The following is a 14,868-nucleotide window of genomic DNA, read 5'->3' on the forward strand; positions in this document are numbered from 1 at the left end:
TCAGATATAGCCACTCTTGTTTGCTTTTGCATTCCATTTGATTGGAAGATCACTTCAATCTCAACCTTTTTAGTCTGTGCATGTCTTTGCAACTAGGCAAGTCTCTGGCAGACAGCAAACACTTAGACCTTGGCTTTTCATTCATTCAGTCAGTCTCTATCTTCTAATTAGATTTAAGACAATCTACCTCTAGGTTTGTTGTTAACATTCATGTACTAACTCTGGAGCTGGAGTTACAGGCATTTGCAGGGTTCTTTGATTCAAACTGGTGTGCATGATTGCATAAGTGCTCTTAACCACTGAACTATTTCTCCAACTTCCTAAAAATATTTCTTATTGAATTTTTGTGAATTTATTATTTTGTCATTCCTTAACTCAATTATTTTCAAACACTGAGCAACTACAGTAGACAAGGCACTCTCCTAAGTTCTAACAATGGGTAACATTTAAATATAACCAATTTTAGCATGCAGTATGTACATTTGATTTTGAAGACATCCTAGGATTTTATGATGCTTGCTTTCAAACAATATGCTTCATTACAAATGAGAAATGTTCATTTAAGTAGGAGGTCTAAGGGCTAGGCATGGTTGGTTGCAGCCATTCCATGTAATCAGGACTCATCCATAGCTCTCCATGTTGGCTGTCACAGGCATTCTCTCTTTACTAGGTAGAAAAACAACCCCCACTAACTACTGACATAAAAGGATGAGGCTTTGAAACATTCTTTTTTGGTTGTGAACCTACCCTTTAACTGTTGAGCCATCTCTCCAGCCCTTTAAACATTCTCATATAAATTATATGCTACCAGTTTGTCTTGGTGATAAAATAAGAAAAGGGTCAAAGTATGTAAACTACTTGGATAATTTTATGAAATAGCATTGAGACAAATGAGTTTCTTTTGTTACATATAAAAAGAACCCCAGAGGGTTTGTGAGCTAAACATGAGCTGGGTACACAGTTTAGTTGGCAGAGCACTTTCCTGGCATGTGTAAAGCTCTGGGTTCAATCTTCATCATCACATACACAAAAAGAGGTAAACATAAAAAAGCATATAATAGAAAAATCTAGAATACTGATGTCATCTTGGGAAGAAGAAGTATTTTCTAAACAAGATATTATAACTAGATATAAGCTAACAACTGTAGAGGAAAAGCTTCTACATTTGACACCATCAACATTTAAACTGAAAACCGTAAGTAAACATCACAGATTACAAAGCATTATATTTTAGAATATAAAAATAATTTTACATGTAAATAAATAAGCATATAACTATTTGTAAACATAGCAGTCAAATAAGGATGACACACACATGAGAACTGTTCACTCTCAATAATCAAAAAATGAAACAAGTATTGGTAGAATATTGTTAGCAAATGAACAAAACACTGAAATTCGGGGAAGGATGATGGGTCTTTACCTACATTTGAGTATGCATGCATGTTAGTCCATCCATTTTAAAGGATAATCTCGCAGTGTTTATGCTCATATTTTCTGATACACTACTCCTACTTTCCATCTAGTGCTTATTCTCATATAGGGGATAAAAGGGTGCTTACCATTCAACAAATGCCTATAATGGTTGAAGTTCTTTGAAGTTTCTTGAAATAGGTGCCAGCACATGGTATTAATTACTCAAAGTTTAATGATGATGAAAATAGAAGAATATGGATTTGAATCTAGGAATTTCTGCCTAACTCCTGTGATTACTTTCACAAAGTCTGCCCAAGACTGGACCTACTGACATCCCTGGCTTGAGCTAAAATGGAGGAGTACATAAGGGAAACTTATAACGTGAATAACTACAGTGTGACCTTTACTATGGGTTCCATGGACAACAGTATCTTTCAAGCTGTCAGATGTTTTCAAAATTTTTAAGTGGAAGTAACAATATACTAAAGGCAGTTTAACAGCTATTAAAAGCAGAGATCCACAGTTAATGTACTTTAAAAAAAAAGAAAGAAAAGAAAAAAGCCAGGCGTTGGTGGCACACACCTTTAATCCCAGCACTCGGGAGGCAGAGGCAGGTGGATCTCTATGAGTTCCAGGCCAGTCTGGTCTCCAGAGCGAGTGCCAGGATAGGCTCCAAAGCTACACAGAGAAACCCTGTCTCGGAGAAAAAAGAAAAGAAAACGAAAGAAAAGAAAAGAAAAAGAAAGAAAGAAAGAAAGAAAGAAAGAAAGAAAGAAAGAAAGAAAGAAAGAAAACACAGTTAATGTACTTTTGAAGTTTGGAGAAGATTGTTTTCCATGGAGAAAAGAGAATTCTTGGAATTCCAGCTCTAGTGATACCTTAGCAGGAGACAATGCCAGTATGAAGTCAAGTGGTAGCCATGGTTGGGTCAGCTGCAAGACATCCTTCTAGCTTTACTTGAAGGAGCTTGTTGACAAGATTTGCACCTGCACAGTTTCCCATGGCCCTCAGTTTGCTGAAGACCCTCCACCCCCATAAATTGTCTTCCAGCCAGATATCATCCTTACCTTTCGGAGACGACCGACAATGTCAGTAGGTTGTCTTTCCCAAAATGTCCTTAGCTGGTTGGACTGTAGTTCAAGAAAGGTTTCAGAAGATCAAGTTACAATCTCTTTAAAATCATAGGTGGGACAACTGTGGCTGTGCAGGCCATGAAGAGACACTTAGCACTGTTTTTTTCCACTTAAAAAGGGACAATGAAGGGGCGTGATATGTGTTTAATTATTCATACTTAGACTGAATTTGTGATCAAAATGTAAGTCTACTGTCATTTAACATTGAACTGCTTAGAAAATAAAAGACCAAAGGGCCAATAAGAGTGACACATGACCATAATTTTCTTGGTGACTTTTCTGCCTGTTTTATTGTTGTTTTTGAGTGTGTACAAATATTTAGATAATAAGAAGCTCCAGGAACTTCACTCTTTCTTTTAAAATTGTAAAGGACCCTCCACCCCCATAAATTATGTACTTTTTAAACTGAACACACTTCATGTGATGCTTGCTTATCCCAGGGCCTCAGATTACTTTATATGAATTATATGAGGATTGTGCAATCAGTACAAATCATTTGACAGTAAAAGATGTTATGGATTGGAACACTCCTAAATATTCATTCTTTGTGGGGGCTGGAGAGATGGCTCAGTTGTTATGAGCACTAGCTGCTCTTCCTGAGGATCCTGGTTCAATTCCTGACACACCACATCGCAGCTCATCACTGTCTGTAACTGTTGAATCCAGAGGATTCAACACCCTCACACAGACACACACAGGCAAAACACCAATGCATATAAAATAAATAAATATTTTAAAAATACTCATTCTTTGCTTTGAAGGCAAAATATACTAATGTGTTCATTTTGAAGATGCTGAATATAAAATCCTTTTACTTAAACAAAATTGGACCTATCGGCATCTGATATGGAGGCAGGGAGACACCTGTGAGGCCCATTCCTCCCTGAGAGGACAGACAGTAAATGGTCACTAGGGATGAGGCATTTTCTTCAACAGTGCAGTAACTGGTAAGGTGCCTGTGCCCCTGTAAATAGGCTCTCACTGGTTCCTGTAGGAACCCCAATGAAGCTCACTGGACCACCAAAAAGTTTTTACAGACATGAAAATAGAAGGGGGACTAGAAGGAAGGAGCAAGGGATCAGCAGCAAGAGGACGACAAGGGGTGACATAGAGTGAGGATGATCAAAGCACATTATAGATATTAATGCAAATATTACAAAACCCCTCACCTTATATACTTATCATTTGCTAATCATTTTTATTCTAAATATTTTGTTTATTCTATACTATACCACACCACACCATACCAATTTCTCTTTGTCATTACCAAATAATCTCTTTGTTGAGTAAAATTAAGTTCCCACCCTTCCCAACCTTTCATGCATCCTGATCTTGGAGGCAGGATTTAGGATCCAGTCAATGCCAGTGTTTAGATGGAAGTTAGTTGAGCCATATTGTCAAAGCTTTAATTTATGAAGGTGTTATTGAAAGGTGGCCACCTGGATGAGCTGGATGTGGAAAGGGGCGCAGTCAGTCCTTCCCAGTTCAGATTTGTACTCCAGGCGTTGGTCTCAAAATAGAGCATTTCTTTAACACACTGTGCACCTTGGTTCGTGAAAAACTCCCCCTTCAACTTCAAATTACTCCAAAGCTTCTTTTCCCAGGGAATTCTGAAGATTTTGCAGCTTGATTGTGAAGCTTAGCTGTTTAGTTATTTGTTCTAGAACTCTGAAATGTCTTCAATTTATAAATCTGTTGCCCCGGTGATAGATTCTTTCAAACTTCTAAATCTGGTGTATGTAAGTTGTCTTATAGGCTGTCATTTGAATTTCTCTTGGTTTTATTTTAGGGGTGTCTGTGTGTGTGTGTGTGTGTGTGTGTGTGTGTGTGTGTGTGTGTGTAGATTTATCATCCTTAAGAAAGACATTTAAGGTAAGTTCTCTTTTAATTAAAAAAATAGACTTTCTTAAGTTATAAGAAGTAATGGACAGCCTTGTACCTCCCTTAATAGAGTTCCGCAGTAGTGGCATCTAACACTACTGTTGTACAATTTCACAATGAAGACATCACTGTTATAAAGGTAAGATGCAGGCTATCCCACAAGAAATCCTTTCTTTAGTCACATTTATTTCCCCCCTGCCTCCATACACAACCACTAATATATTCATTTCATAATTGTACTATTTCAAGAATGTCACAAAATACAACTATAGAGCCTATAGTATTTGATAGCTGTCAATTTTTACTTAGCATAATTCTCAAAAATTCAAAAAAGTTACTTTATGTATCAATAATTTGTCCCCTTTCACCACTGACCATTGCTCCATGGTTTGCTTATGATTTAATGAACATCTGGTCGTTTCCAAGTTCAAGCTATAAGTAAGGCTGTTGTGAACATGATTCCCAGGCTTCTCTTCATAACATATAACTTAATTTCTGTAGGATAAGTACTCAAGAATTCAATTACTGGCAGGTACAGATCTAGTTTCTGTCTTTCATTTTTTAAAAGAGAAACTATTAATCTTTTTTAGGAGCAACTATAAAATTTTCCACTATATTTTCTTCCACATTTCACTAGTATTTCGTTTCATTCTATTTTAAATTTTAGATGACACTTAGGCCACGATTCATTTAAATTTCTGTCTGTGAATGTCTAGTTGACCCAAACATAGTTGGAAAGGTCTCTTCTCTTCATTACACTCTATATACATCATTATCAACCATTTCGTTGTATTTGTGGGACTATTGCTGACATTTAAAAAAAAAACATTTTATTTATTAGATTTATTCATTTTACTTTTTGTTTGAGAGTTTGCCTTCATGTTTTTATGTGTACCATTTGTATGCTTGGTGCTCACAGAGCTAAGAAGAGGACATCAGATCCCCAAGAACTGGGGTAAGCCACCATGTGAGAGCTAGGAATCAAACCCCAGTCCTCTATAAGAGCAGCCAGTGCAGCCCCACTGGTGCGTTTAGTATCTCCTGCTGATCTGTGTGTCTGTTGTGCCTCCAAAATCATACTCTCTTGATTGTTTGCTACATAATACAAAGTAATTATTCCTAAATTGTTCCTTTTAAAGATTATTTTCAATATTGTGAGGTCTCTGACTTTCTACATATATTTTTGGAATGATATTTTCTCTACAAAAGCTACAGTTTAGACAGAATTTGCATGAAGTTTTTGGAGCAGCTTGAAGAGAATGACAGCTTGACTACACTGACCTCTCCAGTCAGAAGTACAGTAGGTCTCTACTTAGACATTCAATGTCTTTACTATCACTTGTCATTTTCACTATATTTTGTACATGTTTTGATATATTTATAAGTATTTTATCTTTTCTGAGTTATGTTATTGTACATTAATTTTTCTGGATTTTTTGTTAGTATATATAAATACTATTGCTTTTGCATAATTAAATCTGTATTCATCAGCTTTCCTGCATTCACTTGCTAGTTTCCTATTTATCTTTTATAGGCTACCTGATGATTTCTATATAGACAGTTGTATCCTTTGAAAATGTAATTTGTTTCCTCCTTTCTATTCTTTATGAATTTTATTTGCTTTTCTTGCCATGTTGTAATGGCCAAAATTTCTTGCACTCCACTGAAAGAGAATTATTAGCAAACACTCTGCCTTGTTTCTGACCTTTGAGGGTAAACAGTCTTTCACTGTTCAATATAATGTAGTATGTGAGCTTTTTTTTGAGAAAGTTACCATTTATTACAAGTTTGTTCAGAGTTTTATATAATGGTTGGATGTTGAATCTTCTGAAAAGCCCCCCATATCATTCTGCATTATTTCATTCCAATAATCTGACAACACACATTTCCTTAATACTTATGAGACTACTTAGGCTGTCTACTGAATCATGGTTGAGTAGGGAGTTTGTGTTCTATTCTGTGCTATGACATTCATTTCTATTGCTATTAACTATACCTTTTGGTCAGTGGCTGACCACATACATGACAGTGATCTCAAAATCATATCACCTAGTGGTGTCATAGCAGTCTTAAGTTTTTGTGTGGTTTATGGAATTTTGCTGTATAAGTGTTTCCATCATTAAATGGGATGAAACTGAGTATCTTTAACTTCTCAAGGTGGGTAGGAAGGTGATTAACTGTATGCACTCTAGGATCAAATCCTGACATTCCTATGCAGTTTATCTAATGTCCGCTTCAGTGTCCTCACCTATAATGAAAACCAGTAGAAATTCCCACTTTGTGAACATTAAATTCAAATGACGCTCATTATCAGCTTAAAATGGTGCCAGTATTAAATGTTAATTTCCAGGGCATACTGCACAGTAAGGATTCCCATACAGGTATCACAAACTGTGTCAACGTAATCATAGGTGACAGTGGAAACACTGATGCCCAGGTCTTCTAACTTGGAATCTCAGCCTCCTGTAACAGCATGATACTGTACAGAGGCCATGGCCTTCCTCCTAATGCAAGCACAGACTATGGAGTCAACTGGAGTCTTTGAGCTATTTTTTGATGCATGAGTTAGTATGAAAATGTGAACACCACACATGAAAATCTCCATGACATCTTAATGGCTTACTGGGACAACTGGTATGAGGATTGAGAGTCAGCAATGTCCTAAAGAATTGAGGAGTGAAGACTTTACAGTGAGTACTATGTCCTGTTGCAAGGACTCCAATACATGCTCACATCAAACCTACTCCCTATGAAAGAGAATTAGTGTGAAATGTCAAGTTAGTTAATCATTAAATACCGTGACAAAAAGCACTGGTGTTTCCTTAGGGCTTGGAAACCTTTCCTGTGAGCATGGTTCTTCCCTTCCAAATGCAAATCTGAGATAGATCAAAATTTTCTTTCTCATTACTGTTCATCTAGACATTTCTTTCTTGTTTGATCCTTATTCCAAGCCACACAATTTCTGGAATACTTGCTGCTGTTAGCTTGACAATGCATATAAACAAGAGAAATCCAGTAGTAAACTTGAAGTATAAATGGGCAATTAGGATGAGATGGCCTTTTCAAAATTCCTGTCATTGAAGATGGACTTACCTCCACTTTCTAGTCTGTGTTTTACTAGTTATGTGGCTTGTTTATAAAAAAAAAGCATTGAATTAAATCATAGGGCTTGCTAAAGTCAACAGGCCATTTATACTGCTGTATAAATTTACAGTACATTAATTTATATATTATTATAATTATATAATTATTATTTATATATAGTTGTCACTGAATGCATGCATGCACATTGAAGAGTATCAGTAAATATTAATTAACTCTAAATAATAGAGGTGACAACATTTTTTAAAGGATATATACATCTACTTACAGTTTTCCCTTTTTGATTTGTATTTTCTTGTCTTGTGAGCTTATCAGGTATTACTAACTCATCTGAAAAAGAATGAAAAAAAAGACCACCAAAGTCATATAAATTGGTTGGCACTTGTAACATTTGAGAAGTGGGCTTTAGAAATACAGCTCTTTGCCATGAATGAAAGCACAGTGGCCAGAAGTTCAGGACTTGGATTCCATGAGTTTGTACAACTAACCATTCAATAGGATAAGTAAGCCTGCCTCTTCTGGCCTTGTTTCACTGCTCTGTCAAGGGAGGAGTGTTTTGTGATGTAATGTCTAAAACATCTAACACTGTGCCTGGTGCATAGGAACGTGAATGCTATTGATATCCTTAACTGTCATTAGCACCCTCTTCACCCTGGTCCCTAGACAGACCCTTACACTTGGGTCTTCACCTACTTACTCCATGATTTTCAGTATCCCTGTTGGAATATGTGTGGTAAGAAACAGAAGTTACATGTCACCATGCTCTGTACATGTCATGCATGTAAGAGATTAATTTAGCTTATAGTAAATGTTTATGTTAAGTATTTCCACATTTAACTCTGGCTCTTGGTGGCAGTTCAAAAAATATTAATTAAAACTATCATTGTTAACACTCCTAGTTAGCTTCTATTGGTGGTGTATTATACAAAACTAGGTATATTATACAAAACTGTGCTTCATGGCTTGTTTAAAAGGTGGCTCGTATATATCCTTTGGAGCTGTGTCCTGTTCTCTGACAAACATTTGGGTAATTTTCCATTGTCACTTCACTATCCATACCCAATTATAGGCAGACAATCTATATTCTAGATACCTTTCATGAATAATTTTGTAATTCCTTAATTCAATTTGTGCTACTAGAGAAGTGTCTTCTGCATAAACCAAGAAAATTATAAAGTGGGGAGTGGAATGAACATAATTTCAATGAATTATACTGCTTGGCCAGAATGTGTGTGCATAAATACCAGAGCTCAGAAGGTCTCAGTGAAAGGTGCTGAAAGTAATTGGGCTAGCCTGGCACAGTAGTGTATGCCTTTAATCCCAGGGCTCAGAAGGCAGAGTTGGAGGCCAGCCTGGTCTACATAATGAGTACCAGGACACCCAGGGCTATCCTGTTGAGAGACTTTATCTCAAAAAAAGAAGAGAAAAAAGAAAGAAAAAGAAAAGATAGTAATTGTCTAGCTCCTCACTTCTAATTTATCTACAGATGATAGTAATTGAAGGAAATTGATAAGGGTATCCTGTGAACTTTACTAAATAGCCCTTTAATGCACTAGATTTTATTTTATATAATGTTAATATGCAATGTATATTTGTATATAATTTATTATAGAAGATTGGTCTGCATGAACAAATTGAAATATAATGCAAAGTATAGAAAAACCACCTTTTTGTTGTTTTGTTTTTGTTTTTGAGATAGGATCTCTCTATGCAGCCTTGGCTCACCTGGAACTTGCTGTGTAGACCATGCTGGCTTGGAGATCACTACATAGTCTAGGATGGCCTAGAACTTATAGAGATCTGCCTCCTGAGTTCTGGGATTAAAGGTGTGCACCACCATGCCTGCTACAACCACTTTATTTTTAATTTTTTTGGGGGGGCCTTTCAAGACAAGGTCTCAGGTAAGCTAAGGCTGACCTCCAATTGGCTTCATAGCTGAGGACAGTTTGGATTACTGATCTTCCTGCTTCCACCTCACCCAGCTGTACCTGAACCACCACACCCAGCTATCAAAAACACTTAATACATAATTAGAAATCCCATTTATGTAGGGTTTTGTTGTTGTTGTTGTTGAGACCAGTTTTTGTTGTAGCCCAGGCTGGCTTCAAACTTACTATGTAACAAAGCTGACCTTGAATTTCTGATTGTCCTGCCTCTACCTCTGTGATTACAGAGTGTGCTGAGGATGAACTGCAGAGGGTTTCCTGCATGCTCAGTGAGCCTCCTACCAAGTGACAACACCCTCAACCTCAGTGACCTCACCTGTAAAACAGAAGTGTCAGCATAGATAAGATAGATACATGGAGTATTTACAGAGTTCTGGAGACTGACTAAGGCAGTTTAAGGCAACAGAGAAGTAGTCTTAGCATATAGCTCCATGCTTTGATTGTTTGAGGCACAATTTCACTAGGTAGCCTAGGCTAGCCTGAAACTCACCATGTAACCAAATCTAGACTCATAATCCCTTTGCTTTTGCCACCTATCTAGGATTATAGGCTCATGTCACCATCTCTAGCCCACTCTTTCATTTTAAAAATGGGAAAATGGGGGTGGGGTGGGGATGTAGCTCAGTGATAGAACACTGACTTAGCATGTATGAGGCCCTGGGCTTGCTTTCCATATACATGGAAAATTGAAGCAGTTACAAAACAATGACTTAAGATCACAGTTGCAGTGGCAGAGTCAAGATAGGATCTACTTTATAACCTCATTTTATACAAAGAATAACTTCCCATTTCTGATACATGGTTGAAAATAATAGAACTCAAAATCTGTTTTTGCCAGTTTACTCCAAAAGTCCTTCTATGGAGATTTTCGAGATATCCATCAATTTTGTGCTACTAGAACAGATTATCTGAGGCTGGATAAATGATAAGGAAAGAAATGTATGTCTTAGTTTTAGAAGCTGGTAATGCCAAGATCAAAGGACTAGGATCTGGTGAGGACTTTCTTACTACATCACCTCATAGCAGGAAGTAGAAGGGCAGGAGAGAGAAATGAAGAGACACACAAAAGGGGGGCAGACTCACTCTAGTGAAACAAAACCATGCCTGCAACAAGAAGCCCACTTACGGAATAATAGTATTAAATCATTCACCCTCTTCTCATAGAATAATAATATATCACTAGGGACCATCTCCCAACACTTCCATCTTGGGAATATTTCCAACACACACTTTCTGTGAAGCATTTGGCTCCTGGCTCTCGAAATTCACATTTCTCACATGGAAAAATCCATTTATTCTATCCAGTAGCCCCAGAGTCTTAACTTTTTGGCCATTGTGGTGGTTTGAAAGAAAAAAGGCCCCCAAAGGGAGTGGCACTATTAAGAGGTATTGCTTTGTTAGAGTAGGTGTGGTCTTGTTGGAGGAAGTGTGTCACTGTGGAGGTGGGCTTTGAAGGTTCGTATATGTTCAAGCCATGCCCAATGAGACAGTCTACTTCCTGTTGCTTGCATATCAACATGTAGCAGCTACCTCTCTAGCTCCATGTCTGCCTGCACACCACCATGTCCCACCTTGATGATAATGGACTAAACCTCTGAACTGTAAGTGAGCCACCATAATTAAATGTTTTCTTTGTTAAGAGTTGCTGTGGTCATGGTGTCTCTTCATAGCAATAGAAACCCTAAGACAGCCATCAACCCAGAAGACTAAAGTCCAAGGTCTTGTCTACATCAGACTTGGGTGAGATTAAGACATGACTCATTCTGTGGCAAATGTCCCTCTAGCTGTATGCCTGTGAAACAAGTTACCTGCTTCTAAAACAAAATGCTGGCACAAGAGTGTGATGAATCTTCAGCCCAAGAAGAAATACGATCAAATACTATGGCTCCAGAAGGATCTTCTTTGACTTCATACCCCATTCTCTGGGCACTCTGGGGTGAGGGTTAGGACCCATGGCCTATCTTCAGCCTAGGCCATCAGCACTTCTGGGCTCATGCCTGCAGCTCTTCCACACTCATCTTGCATGCTGGCAGCAATTGAGGTCTTCTAGTTCTACTGTGCATTGCCCTAAGTGGGATCTCTGCAGCGGTGATGCCACTGTGACAAGTCCCTACCTGTATTCCCCTCCCCAGGTAGCTTGACAACTGTGTGTACCTGCATAACCAGCTTTCAATGGCTTCTACCAGAGTATTACTTTGGCTTTCTGATGCAGTGGCATAGACCATACTCAGAGTGACCGAGGAACATTGTGGCACATGGTGGAAGCAGACATTTGTGGTGGCAGAGAAGTGAATGCTGAGATTCTACAAACTCTTCTCTGGAAACCTTGCTTTCAAGGTCCTAGCTTGCCTCAAAGCTCTCGGGAGTGCCTTGGAGTTCTCATCCCATTAACTTAATGAAGAGAGAGTTGCTTTCCGTTCCTCATAACTTCTTTTGCTCACCAAACATGGCTTTTCATTCTTGACATGATCAGACTATAAATGTTCCAAATCTTGCCAGTCTGCTTCCCTTTTGACTATAAATTCTTTAAGTCACTCTCTTCAGCATTTTGCTATATTCAGTTAAAAGTAGTCGTGCAGCAACTTCAGGTTTTGTTAGAAATTTGTCAGATATCCTGGTTTACTAGTTGTTAGTTTGCTTTCTGCAAAGCCCTTGGGCCTCAGCATGACACAGCCACGATTTTCCTCTTTTGAGCCCTCACCAGGGTCCCCCACACCAGTTCCTCTACGACAGTCTAGACCTTTTATAGTTTGCCCCCCAACCCCAAATTCTTCATCTCTATCCGTTGTCCCTTTTAAAGAAGCTTCTACATTTTCAAGTACTTGTTGGAATAAAAGCCCACTCTTCAATACCTGTATTATATCGTAGTCTGTCTTGCACTATGATAATAAGATATACAAGACCAAATAATTGATAAGGAACACAAATCTATAATGCTAGAAGCTGGGAAGTCCGCTGTCAGGGGCCACATCTAGTGAAAGGCTTTTCACTACATCATCCCATGGTAGAGAGCAGAAAGGCAAGGAAGGGGGGGATTAAGATCACAGATCCCTAAAAGCCCACTCTTGTGATAGCAGCATTGACCTCAGTTCACCCTCACAGTGTGTCACCCTCATTAGGCCCCATCTCCTTACACTGTTGCACTGAGGATTAAATACATGGTTTGGGGGAGACTCATTCAAGTCATAGCAGTATCACGTTACAGGAAACCAAATATCCCAATCTCCTGAAATGTCTTATTAATTCTGAATGATTTTTCAAGCAGTCATTTGTTTTCTAGAATAATCAACACTTTAATTGTACCTTAAATAATTTTTACCATAATTTAAAATAATTAGCTTCTGAAAGTGAGATCCTGTTCTACAATAGCTTCCTGAATAGAACGGCTGTATAAATACACACACGGCTGAAACATTGCTATAATCATGTTTAAATCCTTCATTTTACCACATTCTGCCATTCAAATTTCCCATTTGCTGTAATTGTTCTAAAAAATAACCCGTGTGCTGGCTGGTGTTTTGTGAACTTGACACAAGCTAGAGCCATTTTGGAAGAGGAAACATCAATGGAAAAAATCTGCTCCCACCAGATTGGTATTTGGGCTAGTCTGTGGTGCATTTTCTTGATTGATGTGGGAGAGCCCAGCTGGTGGTTCTAGGTGAGAGAAGGCTGAGCAAGTCATGGAGCATGCCAGTAAGCAGCGCTCCTCTCTGGCATCTGCTACAGTTCCTGTCCTGACTTTCTTGGATGATGAACTACAAACTATAAAATGAATTAAGCCCTTTCCTTCCCAAGTTATTTATGGTCATGTTTTATCACAGCAATTAAAACCCTAATTTTGACAGCTTGTTCCTTACATTTTGACTTGGTTCTTTTCTACACAGGCCCTTAAATGAGTGCTATTCTTTGCACCCCACAAATGTATAAAGAAACATAATTACTTGCTCATCTTCTGTCTGTAGCATGAACTACAGATATCTTGTTAATTTACCTTCATTTTGATTAATTACTTTGTCTCTTCTGAAGGAATATGTGGTCATTGCAACTCTGACTGTTCCAGTTGTTAGAAGGGACCACTTTAATATACACTGTGTTGGCTACCTTGATTCCTTGGGAATCTCCTGTTTCCTTCAACCCAACATAATTCCTCAGGGGGGCCTCTGGAACTCTGATTCACCAGTTTGTATGATCTTATTTTTCTGTGTTTATTCTGGGTTGCTTGTTAAATATTTTTATTACTGCCTTTTGGTATACAGGTATGTTGACTGTGTCCGCATTAAGAAGCCTTGTGAAGTAGGAATGTGTGTTCATAGGAACTATGAGGTAGACAAAAACTTCAGAAACAGATAAATGTGGTAAGTGACTTCCTAAGTCCATTGGAACATATGTTCAAAGAAAACTATCCAGGACTCCTGCTTTTAAGCTTCTGTATTTTGTTTAGGTTTCCCATGGTTACTCTGAGGCTATGTTTTTATAGTGAGGAGAAAATAGTATGATTTATATTTTGAAAAAAATTGTGGTAATTATTTTATGAGAGATAGTGTTCCAAACTTCAATGACCCAATATTTGAAAATTGTAATAATTTATTAATAAATAAATAAAATAATATAAATAAAAATAAAAAAATAACTTACATGGAAAATGAGGAACTTTTTCCTTCTTTTGTTTATCCTACAATAAAAAATGAACCAGAGAAAGTTGATAGAATTAAATATCAATATAATTTAAAAACAGCATTATTGATGGTAATAAATGAAGTTGCTAACATTTGGCTTTGTGTTATATTAAAATAATTTAACCAGTGTAATTATGGGTTGTAACATACATGCCTGGCTGAAGCATTGTATAAATAGACTCCTAAGCAGCAAGTGATTTGTATTAAACGAAAATGATATTACATTTATTGTTACCTATTTTCATTTTTCCAAGTCTCAGGAAACAAAAATAATAATTTAAAGAATAAAGAGAAACAGCCCATTCCACGTGGAGGGATGCTGTCTCAGCCTGGACACATGGGGTAGTGCCTAGGCCCTGCCCCAGATATGACAGACTTTGGGGATCCTCCATGGAAGTCGTCACCCTCCCTGGGGAGCAGAGGGGAAATGGAGTGGAGGGTTGATGGGGGGAGGGGAAGGAGAGGGAGCTGGGATTGACATGCAAAGCAGGCTTGTTTCTAATTTAAATAAAAATAAAAATAATAAAAAGAATATTATAGAATAATATGCCCCCAAAAGAATAATTAGAAACAAACCAAATAGGAGATAACATGTATGTCAGAATGATCCCTCCACCGAAATAAATGAAACAGTCAATCCCTGATGTGTTCAACTATTTTAGATTCTAGAATATAACCCAAAACTTACAGCAAATAAGGGACTGCTTAGAGAAG

The 14,868-nt window shown here is 37.7% G+C and overlaps 1 protein-coding gene across 1 annotated transcript in view; it reads right to left on the reverse strand.

Annotated features, from left to right (window-relative positions):
* Positions 1-14,868, reverse strand: part of C2cd6 (C2 calcium dependent domain containing 6) — a 96,117-nt gene that overhangs the window by 11,885 nt on the left and 69,364 nt on the right. Inside the window, 3 exon segments of the mRNA XM_035438834.1 lie at positions 2,484-2,546; positions 7,801-7,862; positions 14,114-14,150. Coding sequence (XP_035294725.1) covers positions 2,484-2,546; positions 7,801-7,862; positions 14,114-14,150 — 162 coding nt within the window.

This window comes from Cricetulus griseus, chromosome 2 (genome assembly GCF_003668045.3).
Source record: "Cricetulus griseus strain 17A/GY chromosome 2, alternate assembly CriGri-PICRH-1.0, whole genome shotgun sequence".
NCBI classification, from domain to species: domain Eukaryota; kingdom Metazoa; phylum Chordata; class Mammalia; order Rodentia; family Cricetidae; genus Cricetulus; species Cricetulus griseus.